At 46.0% G+C, this 11,339-nt stretch overlaps 1 protein-coding gene across 1 annotated transcript; it reads right to left on the reverse strand.

Moving 5' to 3' along the window:
- Positions 1–220: 220 nt before the first annotated feature.
- Positions 221–6,306, reverse strand: ramp2 (receptor (G protein-coupled) activity modifying protein 2). Its single transcript, XM_027030015.2, is given in 7 exon segments — positions 221–395; positions 397–565; positions 662–830; positions 1,037–1,063; positions 4,627–4,684; positions 4,908–4,975; positions 6,144–6,306. Coding segments are annotated over 7 exon segments (630 nt in total). The 5' UTR covers positions 6,202–6,306; the 3' UTR covers positions 221–314.
- Positions 6,307–11,339: the final 5,033 nt, after the last annotated feature.

An 11,339-nucleotide genomic window follows, 5' to 3' on the forward strand; every position in this document is an offset into this window, starting at 1 on the left:
GGCTCAAGATTAGTAGACCATGGGGACTGCCCAAAAAGGACAAAGATGCCCCAGTTCCGGTTAGTTCAGGATGTGATCGGAATATTTGACACCTATTACATAATAAAGTCTCACGCGCACCCCCACTCCCAACACACACTGTGGGGTATTAGGCAATCAGCTGGTGTGAAGTAAGAGCTTTCAACCTGTAAGCAGAGTTGCTGGGGCAGGTAAGAGCCGGTGTCCAGTAGGAAAAGGAAGGAGCTTGAAACGGAGCGAATCCAGGAGACAGAGATGGTGCGCGGGGGAGGGGAGTGGGGGTGTCCACTCTGCCTTTAGGATCTCCGGTCGCCGTTTTTCGTCTTCATGACCACAAAGACCACCATGGCCGGGATGAGACATATAGGCGTCATGACGAAGTGCGAGGACGACGTTGGGTGGAGGGTCCCTCAGCGTCTCTGTGGGACATTCCTGGAAATATTTGGAGTGGATCTCCACGAACTTCTCCTCCACCACCCTGTTTGGCCAGGGAAGCAGCAGGCACTCCGCATACTTCTCCGTACATTCCGTGTACGTGTTGTAGGTACTGCGAGGGAGGAGGAGGGAGATGAAGAAGAGAGAGAGTGAGTGGTTGACAGCTCTCTTGAACAGCTGTATGACATTATGCAGAAACGTCACTAACCTTTTCACTTTGTCCCACATGCACCAGTCAGAGCTGTTGAGAGCTTTCATATCATCAGAAAAACTGCTGTCACACCATTTGATAAAAGTCTTATAGCAGTTGGGCCTTGACAAGTTCAAACCATCACAAATGGAATGAAGCTCTTTACATGCGTTGACATTTCCAGAAGCTAGAGGGTAAAGAAAATACAGTGTTTTAAAATAAACTGATCGTGCATCTTTGTGTTCTTTAAATATTTTCGCAGCCTAATTGTTAAATGTGTCATAAATAGCAGTTGTGCTGTATTTCTTAACCCAGACTGTCTGATCGGTTGTTTTGCAATCTTACACTCAGCATTCATGCTACAGGACCTTTGATAAGCATTAAGTCACTTACTATTTGTTAACTCATCGCCGCTGACATCTACGAAAGAAGAGAGTGCAGGCGTGAGTGGTGCGCGAGAGCAAATCATTAGAAATATATTCACGACAATGTCAAAGAGCACTGTAGATGGATTCCCAGCCAGAGTGAAGAGAAGCTATTGACAGTCATACAAAACTCAGGACCTAATGCTGACATTTAGGTGTACAAGACTTTTTTACTCTGCAGGAGAGTATGTTGTAAGCTGGTCGAACAGAAAGCTGGGATACCGTCGCAACATTCGACATTGTATTCAGCAAGAGGTTATCAGCAGACAGAAGACAAGGCGTCCAAGACGTCCAGGCGGAGAATCCACAAGTGGTGAACAGGGTACACGCTCTGTGCAAGCCAAGATGTGGCCGCGCGGTGCCAGACTTACCGGAGAGAACATAAAGCAACACCCCAAAGATGAAAAGCGATGCCCTCATAGCAGAGTGCGCGAGGCGAGCCGGTCCTCCCCACTGCTAAAGGTTCCGACTGAGTCTGAACTTTTACACCGAGCAACTCCAGGCATAACAGGAAGCGTGGTAGGGTGGAAGCAAGAGGCAGTGTAACCCCAGATTAACAGATGTTGACTCAGTTACCCACCAGATGTTTCAAAGGGTACTGATCTATCCTGATGTGGAATGACTACGCACCCACAGTCATGGTGTTGAGGACTCCCACTCTCTCTCTCTCTCTCTCTCTCTCTCTCTCTCTCCCACTCTCTCTCTCTCTCCCTCTCTCTCTCTCTCTCTCTCTCTCTCTCTCTCTCTCTCTCTCTCTCTCTCTCTCTCTCTCTCTCTCTCTCCACTCTCTCTCTCTCTCTCTCTCTCTCTCTCTCTCTCTCTCTCTCTCTCTCTCTCTCTCTCTCCCATCTCTCTCTCTCTCTCTCTCTCTCTCTCTCTCTCTCTCTCTCTCTCCCACTCTCTCTCTCTCTCTCTCTCTCTCTCTCTCTCTCTCTCTCTCTCTCTCTCCCACTCTCTCTCTCTCTCTCTCTCTCTCTCTCTCTCTCTCTCTCTCTCTCTCTCTCTCCCACTCTCTCTCTCCTCTCTCTCTCTCTCCTCTCTCTCTCTCTCTCTCTCTCTCTCCCACTCTCTCTCTCTCTCTCTCTCTCTCTCTCTCTCTCTCTCTCTCCCTCTCTCTCTCTCTCTCTCTCTCTCTCTCCACTCTCTCTCTCTCTCTCTCTCTCTCTCTCTCTCTCTCTCTCTCTCTCTCTCCCACTCTCTCTCTCCTCTCTCTCTCTCTCTCTCTCTCTCTCTCTCCTCTCTCTCTCTCTCCCACTCTCTCTCTCTCTCTCTCTCTCTCTCTCTCTCTCTCTCTCTCTCTCTCTCTCTCTCCCTCCCCCTCCTCTGTCATGTCATGAACTGGGTTGGTGACTGCCCTACATCTCCCCGAGGCACAGTTCTTTTCTGTGAGTTGAGCACACCCTGACCAGACGCACATCTGAAAATCCTTTAGTCTGAAGCTGCTGATCCTTTCCCACACTCCTATACTTTTATTCCTCACATGTTGCTGCCTCGCTTGCACAGTGCCTGATTTATTTTGTTCGCATCTGCTGCCAAATAGGAAACATACGTAAACATTTAGGACCGAGTAGCGCATGATGAAACGGACTAAAGAATAAACGGGTCGCATTAAACGAGCCGTGTTCGGGAAACCTAACCAAAGTCTGCAGCTGCGCTCGAAGCCATGCTGTTCGTTTCAAGCTAGCTGGGATTTAAACAAAGTTCTCTACAGGCGCTGCCCGGCCGCACTTCAAAGGGAAGAGCGAAGATGTGAATCAGAACATGAAGAAGTAGAAAACAAATCCAGAATCCTAACACGAGTAAGGCTGCAGACACTGCATGTTGGGCAATATGCATGTGAGATGATTTCCGGAGGATACCGGAGGCTTTGCTCTTGTAGGAGAAATTTTGCTCAAACAAATTTGATTTTGGATTGGTATGATAAGGCATAAATTATGGCCATCCGTCCCGAAGAAATGCACACTGGACGAAATGAACATCGAAGTTTCTTTATGTATCGTGTAAGCTACTAAGTCTGCATTTGCCATTACTATCAATTCAAGTAGTTAATTCAAGTCGACATACTGACTGTAGGATCGCCGTGTTCGCTATATTACAAACATCAACCTGTGACACTCACTAGTCACTTCGTTAGATACACCTGTCCTACAGGTGAACATTAGTGGTGTACACAGACTCTCCTCTCGCTGGTGTGTATATACAGATTTTCTTCCAGCACACTACTCATGCACCATGATCAAGAAAGCTGGGACTGGTACTGTGAAGGTTTGGTTGTGGGTGCTGAGCTGGTACGAGAGAATCAGACATAGCTGGGATATTCTGACAGGTTTGGGATAATCAGACATAGCTCGCATAATCAGACAGAGTTGGTATAATCAGACAGCTGGAATTATTAGACATAGATTGGATAATCAGACATAGCTGGGATATTCTGACAGGTTTGGGATAATCAGACATAGCTCGCATAATCAGACAGAGTTGGTATAATCAGACAGCTGGAATTATCAGACATAGATTGGATAATCAGACATAGCTGGGATAATCAGACAGATTTGGGATAATCAGACAGGTTTGGGATGTTGCTCTTTTAAATGCGTAATTATCACTTCTGATCATCCCAAAATATCCAGCCAATTGTGATCCTGCAGCCAGGAACTGACTACCCATGAAGGGCTAAAACAGCTATACACGCTAACCTTTCATCCACAAGGTGTTTCTCAAACATTTTTCCAATAAAGTAGGTGGTTTGTGTATATTCACGGAAGCTGGCCATAAGAAAAGGATCCCATAATTTCCCAAGAATCCCATTTTTTTCCTTATCTGAGCTCACAGTGGCATGAAGGCCTCTGCTTCAGAAGCCCTCAACTGACCTTTGACCTCAGAACGAGTAGCATGCGTAGGACAGACATGGCCGTGTGGGCCTTGTAGAGCCTAAAGGGCACTGCAGAGGGCAGCCTCGAGCCTGTGTCTCACCCCCTGGGCATAAAACATGCGGAGGTGGCTGATTTCTGCTAAAAATGGTCATTGCGATACTGTGATATGTGAAAGCAAAAACAACAACAACAAAAAAGTTAAATCATTGTCCTATTGATCATTATTACTAAGTATTACTAAGTAGCTTTACATGTTTTCAGATTTCCGCGGCCCGCGCACTTTGCGAGGCTAGTTATGTGGACCTGAGCCAGCCCTTTATGTTTGGACAGCTGCGCTGTTGCAGCGATGTAGTTTCTGTGTACTGTTGTGTTTCCAGCACTAGGTGTCTCGTGTGGAGAACTGGCCTGTGCAGTTGTCCTTCTCAAGAGCAGAGCGGCGATTTCATCATGCCATCCTAGGGTGTGCCAGGAAGTGTCCCACCCAAAGATAAGCGTGCCGAGCGCATGATGAAAAGGCACGTTTGACTAATCCCGCATATCCAGCCTCTCAAAGTGAGGCAGTCTCAGGAACCTGACACTGCATCGCTCAGTCAGACTCCACGAGCTCAGAGTGGGAGGAAGCTGTGATGTCATATCAGAGTAGCCTTTGATATTTGGACAGCTGTGCTGTTATAGGCGCTCTCACCTTTTGGGGTCAGTGGTGTGGACTGGACTCCTTCGGGGACACGGGGTGTTGTCGAGACCTGAAGTTCAAGGGGTGGGGGCGTGGGATTATGTATGTTAACGGCACACAAGGCAATAGTTTTTCCTACATAGTCTGCTCACATGTTGCATTTCGCATTTTTAAAGAGGTGTCTGAAAAATAGTATAAGCCGAAAAAACGTTAGTGAATATTAAGTGAATTTGCTTGGAATTTGGTGTCATTGTGTTCATGCAGAAAGAAAGGTCACTTTCTGAGGAACTCACCAAACTGGGATCCGGCGCGTTAGGGACCAACGCCTGCAGCTCACCACACATTAACACCATGCAGGCTACTGTGAGAGAGGAAACGCACACACAGAGAAGCAGATAATGCCATACCTACAGCTCAACCTAACCATGACTCTAAAAAGCAAAAAGAAATTACTGAAATTACTTGGATTTTTTTAAAAGTTCTTTGTGTTTAAAAAATTCTTTGTGTGGATGATCCAAAGTGTCCATATCATGTCAAATTTCATAACTTCCCGTCATCATGTATTCAGCCCACAAACAGGCTGAATACACACATACACATATTTGCATGCGCGCACACACACACACACACACACACACACACACACACACTCACACTCTTAACATGCAATGATACATTGATTCAAGTGATGATATGACTAACCATAGAAATAACCCAAACCTGAACCAGTTGAGACTAAAAAGAAATAAAATCATTTTGTAGGTGAACAAAAAAGGTTGCAAGGAATAAAACAATCAGGATAACTGTTTTGGGAGCATATTTACACACACACACACACACACACACACACATCACAGGCAGGAAGGGAGTAGAAGGGATACGATAAATGGAACAAGGTGTGTGAGCAGACGTATATCCTCTCATTGTCCCACGCAACTGGCCCTTGGCAGCCACTTCATATCTAAGCATGATTTTAGCATTGGATAACTTTTCTTTTCTCCAGTGTCCAAAATCAAAGCCAGAACAACACAACACAGCTCTGTGACATATATATATCTGACAAAAGTCTTTAACGAGACATTTCTGTCAGCTGCATATAGGCCTAATGGAAAAACACTTTTAAGTCGTATTTTTGTAAGTCCCTCTGAATAAGAGCATCTGATAATGCCATGAATGTAAATGTAAATACTTAAATGCATAATTACTTTTTTTTTCTAGTGGCATAATTTACACTTAATATCTGGACTTTCACTTTTCTTTCCTTCATATCTGTACTTCCTTTTTTCACACAGGAATGTTGATTTTTTTTTTTTTTTATGTTTTTTTTTTTAAATCTTGACAGCCAATTTCAGCAGGGGCTCCAGTAGAGTAGAGCCACACCTGAAAGACCTCACAGACCACAGAAAAGGCTAAAGATCTTTCCTGAGCTTTCATGGTTCACGGAGAAAGAGCAGTCCACGATATTACCTTGTCTCGGTGTCACTCAAAAACAAACAAACAATCAAAAGATGGAAAGAGGCACAACTTACTCCACACAGGGGGAGTCCGGCTTGGCCTTGACCAAGGAGAGGCACAGCAGGGGTGCATGGCTCTTCAGTCCACTGTAGCTCTGTGTGTGTGAGTGAGTGTGTGTGTGTGTGTGTGTGTGTGTGTCTGCCAGTGAGCACAGATCACATGGAAGAACCTTTATGCAGGAAGACTCTGTTAGAACAACAGGACGTGCTCATTTCCTTAAAGGGGTGGTGGACTCACACAATGGGACAGAAGCCACAGACAGGGCGGGCTGCTGTTGAATAGACCACCCCTGCAACGGGGTCTCTCTCTCTCTCTCTTTCTGTTCTCCCCTTCCCTCTCTCCCTGTCAGGACCTACTCCCACTATTCTTCTGTCATTGCGTCACTCAGCCCCCCCACCCTCACCCTACCCCACCTCACCCAACATTTCTTCCAAAGCTAACAGCAGTCAATCCAACAGTGACAGAAGGATCGGCAATAGATTCATAACCTCAAATGCATATCTAAGCGACTGGCTTGTTTTGACAGGCCCAGCGCCTGCTTCAGAAAGAGCCAGATGATGGTTCGTTAAACGGACAAATATGTTCTCAAGGTACATGTAGTAAGGCAGGGGGCCTCTCGATTACCCCTGATGTTCAAGTTAAGTGTTAGTTTGACCTCTGAAAGGGGGAAAAGGCACTGTAACTTTGAATTATGGCTACAGAGCAGAGTACTGTTGAGAAACATCATCTGAACAACACTGTCTCTGGGAAAGCATTGATGCCTATCGTAGACAATGGCGGAGACAGAGACAAAACCCAGGGTCAGCCACAGATGTGTAGATCCTGCTATGTGAAGCTGCTCCAACATTCTGCCTTTGGCACATCGCTGACCATAGATGTAGAAAACTTCAGAGTTGTTTCTGGAACCAAAGCTTGCCATTTAAATGTTGACAGAAAATAGTTCAGTTTAGAACCACTGTACAGACAGTGGAAACAGCTATGTCAACAATGTGGAATATTTTGGAAGAAGGAAAAAATACAATGGTGTAGGATACAGCCCATGGTGGGCAAATTACTGGAAACGTGAGGCACAAGAGTAAAACAACTGTCACTGAAACTGCCAATAACTTCCACAGTGCGGAGATGAAGTGGTGTTTGCAAATGTTTCGGCAGAGAGCTCGTACAGGGAACAGAGCCGGATGTGTGTTTGCCCTAACACCAGCAAAGCCAGGCTGCAGCTCCATGCCAACCTAAGGTGGACATCTCCCGTTTCTAAAGTAAAAGTCCTCCCAGGGTTATGGCGCATCTGCCTGGATTTCTAAAGTAAAAGTCCTCGCCAGGGTTTTGGCACGGTTGCTTGGATTTTCTGATTAGCTCAAGCCATCAGGTGGAAAGAATTAGAATAATCAACCGAGTGATATCAGAGACTTTTCCTTGTACACCTTCAACCCGTTTGACGCTGGCGAGGTACTTGGAAGAGTCTTGCAGAGTCAGAAGAGTGGAGGAAGAGAAGAATCCTGGGAAGGGAAAAAGAGCGAGCAGCAAACCCACAGGGAGCGCAGGGTCTGCTCACTGTCGGCAGGGCGGACCGAATCCACGAGGGGAAAGCATGTTGTGAAACTTAGAACCAGGTCTTACCAGAAGGAAACAAATCTTACAGGAATGCTTAGAAACCATTTCCCAGAATTCTTTGTGACATCTTTTAATTGTTGATAGTCTGGTAGGAGCTGGACGTGCTGCACACCCTAAAGCTGAACAAGTTCCTCTTCTGATTTTGATCTGCTTGGAATTTAACTTCCTGAACAGTTAGATCTCCCTCCGAATGAGCAAGGACCTGCAGTAAAGGCTTGAACAGTAGAAATATTTATATTGTTATAAATTAACCTGAAGTTTCGATGTCCCCATGCCTCTGATCAGCTAAAAATGTGTCGTCGTTTCAACGCATGTGCCCAGAAACACCTGGATGTACTACATGTTTTTACAAACTTTTGCCATGTATTTACTTTTTTCATCTATAATCTCAACCCTGTTGAGTATATGCAAGAAAAATGTTTGTTAACTTTACTTTCCAAAATCTGCACAGGACATTATGAGTTATTGCATGTAAATGTAATGCTCGTGGTAGCATATCATGGGAAACTGGCTTCTGAAATTGGCTTGGCATCGTTCAGCGCCATGTGTCAAGTGGCGTAACAGTGTCTAGGCCTGAGAGAGTCCTCTCTGCTGGAGCAAAGTGCTGTTTAATGACCCCGGGAGTGCCAGCGCTAACCACACAGGACTTATAGCTGCAGAAGGAGAGATGTGTTTGAGAGAGAGAGGGGGGGGATGACAAGACGTGGACCCCAGCAGCGTTTCTGAGGAGGAGTGTCCCATGCTGTTGACGTACATGCTTCCCCCCTAGGCCTGCCGCTGACGCATGTGCAACATGAGCTGGCCCGCTCGCGCACACGCATGGCCCAGCGCTGCTTTCTCATGGGGCAAGAAGCAGTGTCATCCTCCCTGTGAGCCTCTGCACAAAACACTCATACAGACACACACACATACACACAGACAGACAAACACACACACATCATCATCCAGTAATTCCCCCCTCTCAGTCAGCTGGGCCTGGGCCCTGTGTATTTCCACTGGCCAAATGATTTCCACATTTTCATTCAGATTAGTTGAGGGCCTTTATTTCCCCAGTGCTGCCTTGTCTCTGTTCATGAAGCAGACTGAGTTACGGGGGTGAAGTGCAGAAAAAGGAACAGAATGCAGAGTTTAATGTGATTTTGCAAACTTGTGTATCGTGTCAGTGATTCAATTCCTTCAGGTACTGACAAAGAACAGACTATTACCAAAAATATAATACTGTATAATAGATTCTATTCTAAACACAACTGATCAAATTCCGAAGCTCGGGTGTACAGGCTGCGCGCGCGCACGTGTGTGTGTGTGTGTGTGTGTGTGTGTGTGTGTGTGTGTGTGTGTGTGTGAGAGAGAGAGAGAGAGAGAGAGAGAGAGAGAGAGAGAGAGAGAGAGAGAGAGAGAGAGAGAGAGAGACAGACAGAGAGACTGACTTGTTCCTTTGAAGTCTGAAAACGTTCAGAATCGTATCCCTGCTCCCTGTCCCGAGTGCATTTGAGTGTTGACCTCCATGCTCGCGGTAAAGGGACGCACACGTCTGGAGGTCTTACAGCCCCATCGCGCCGTGGCTTCAGTTATGTGACATTAACACGTTTCCGCAAATAAAAGATAAACTTATCTTCTACCGCGTGCTTGCTTTAATTGAAGCGTCCAACAGAAACAGCGGTGTGGGACGCCAGCTCGTGGGCAGGCCTGCGGCTCGGGCCTCTGAGGAAACACCCTGTAACACCAGCCAGTTGCAAAGGGGCCGAAACACCTGCACGCGGGCCTTTCTGCACGCACGGCTCAAGATCTGATTCCCGGACTCGTTTCCCAAAACGTACCGACACATCTGGCGCGAGAGTAAAATGAGCAGATCTATATCAAGAAACAAATTCTCGGAGGAGGCAATTTATCAGATCTGCTATTTATGCAACAACACAACTGTGATTAAATATTCTTCGGCCTTACGCACCCACACACATTTGGACCTGCATCTGAAACTACAAGAAAATGAAAACATTGTGTGATTGGTTTCTCGGGTTAACCACTCTGACTGATGGGGAAACATTGGACATTAGTTCGTGGTTCTGAGAAACCTGAGGCTCGCTTGGAAATAAAAGTATGATAAACAGACCCGTGAAGCGAGTTAGAAAGAAAGAAATAAGATAGGAAGCCCTCTTGAAAACAAAAACGCAATCTAAATGTGAAAAAAAAATGTTAAAAGCAGATATGTGCAGTTTTGTACTCATCTGTAGTTTCTAGTACTGCTACACGTGCAATAAATAGCAGCTGCAGTGTCCACCGCGCGGGCTTTGGAACGGAACGACGTCACCCTGCGCGTTCCTGCGTTTGGAACAGAACTGGCCGTCACTGCGCACGCGACACGGACAGTATCGGGACGCGTGCGAACGTTTAAGTCCAATGTTTACAACGAACCTCGGTGAAAATATAACCTCGCTAATAAAATCAGGAGCTGAGGCTACTGCTGTTGTACAACATCTATTCGCTGCACATAATAACACTAATATGACATTAGCAGAGTAACCGACAAAATATGGCAAAGCGTAGTCTAGCCATTCTCTGAAGAGGGACAGGGTTAAACTCGGTCCAATACAGCACTTTATTAACGACATGGCGCCACTTTGTGGCCGACCGGCGCAGTGCAGCCTAAAAGAGTGACCGGTCACAAAATTAAAGTCGCAGACCAACTTTTCCTTCCAGCAGAGGACTCGTGCCCATTTCACTGCACACGGGACCTCTATCAGCAAGTACACGCATATATGTCAACACATTACATCAGAATCAACTATAGGCCTCCAAATTACTTTAATCACGCTCGGTTAACATTACGCTGATAGTTTGTAGTCTTCAGTAACACGGAAGCAAGTTTAGTAACCAGATGAAACTTTTTAAAGACATTTTTATGATGTACTTTGTGAGGTTTGGGGTATTTGGCGACTATGGACTAAGTCAGCATTACGCCTTCGTTACTGCTGGTTTACACTGGGCGGACGCATGTGAACCACGCTCGTCACTCGGGCGTGTTCTCGTGCCCGCTGAGTCATATGACCGCGAGGCAGCGCGGCTTGGCCTCGCGCAGCCTCGAGGGGCGAGCGAGACAGCACGCGCTGCACGCTGCGGCTGTCTCGAGAGCGACGGAAACACAGCAGGGGCTGCGCTGCACAGGCGCCTGTACGTAGCCACAAGCGCTGAAGTCAGCGGGCCTCTCATGGAGATGTCCAGCTCTGAGCAGCCCGTTACGTGTAGGCTGGGTCGGACATTACTTTGTAGGCTAACGGCCCGCTAATAGTGCGGATTATGATAACGAACATGAAAAGGAGTTTGTAACGTGTTACTGCTGAGTTGTAACGGTGGAGGCTATCCACCCTAATGAATACTCTACACCTTTCTTCTGAGGCAACCTTTTCCAGAATAAACTATCGTTTAACAAACCACTAAAATGTAGTAATAAAAACAACAAAAATGAAAAAGAATAAAAATAATAGTAATAATAATAGTAATAACAATAATAGCAATAATAATAATAATAATAATTAATCCAGAGATGTTTTATCAAAAGCAATATATACAGTTCTTATTAGTTATTATTCTAATTAGTGGTG

The sequence above is a fragment of the Electrophorus electricus genome, chromosome 1 (genome assembly GCF_013358815.1).
Source record: "Electrophorus electricus isolate fEleEle1 chromosome 1, fEleEle1.pri, whole genome shotgun sequence".
NCBI classification, from domain to species: domain Eukaryota; kingdom Metazoa; phylum Chordata; class Actinopteri; order Gymnotiformes; family Gymnotidae; genus Electrophorus; species Electrophorus electricus.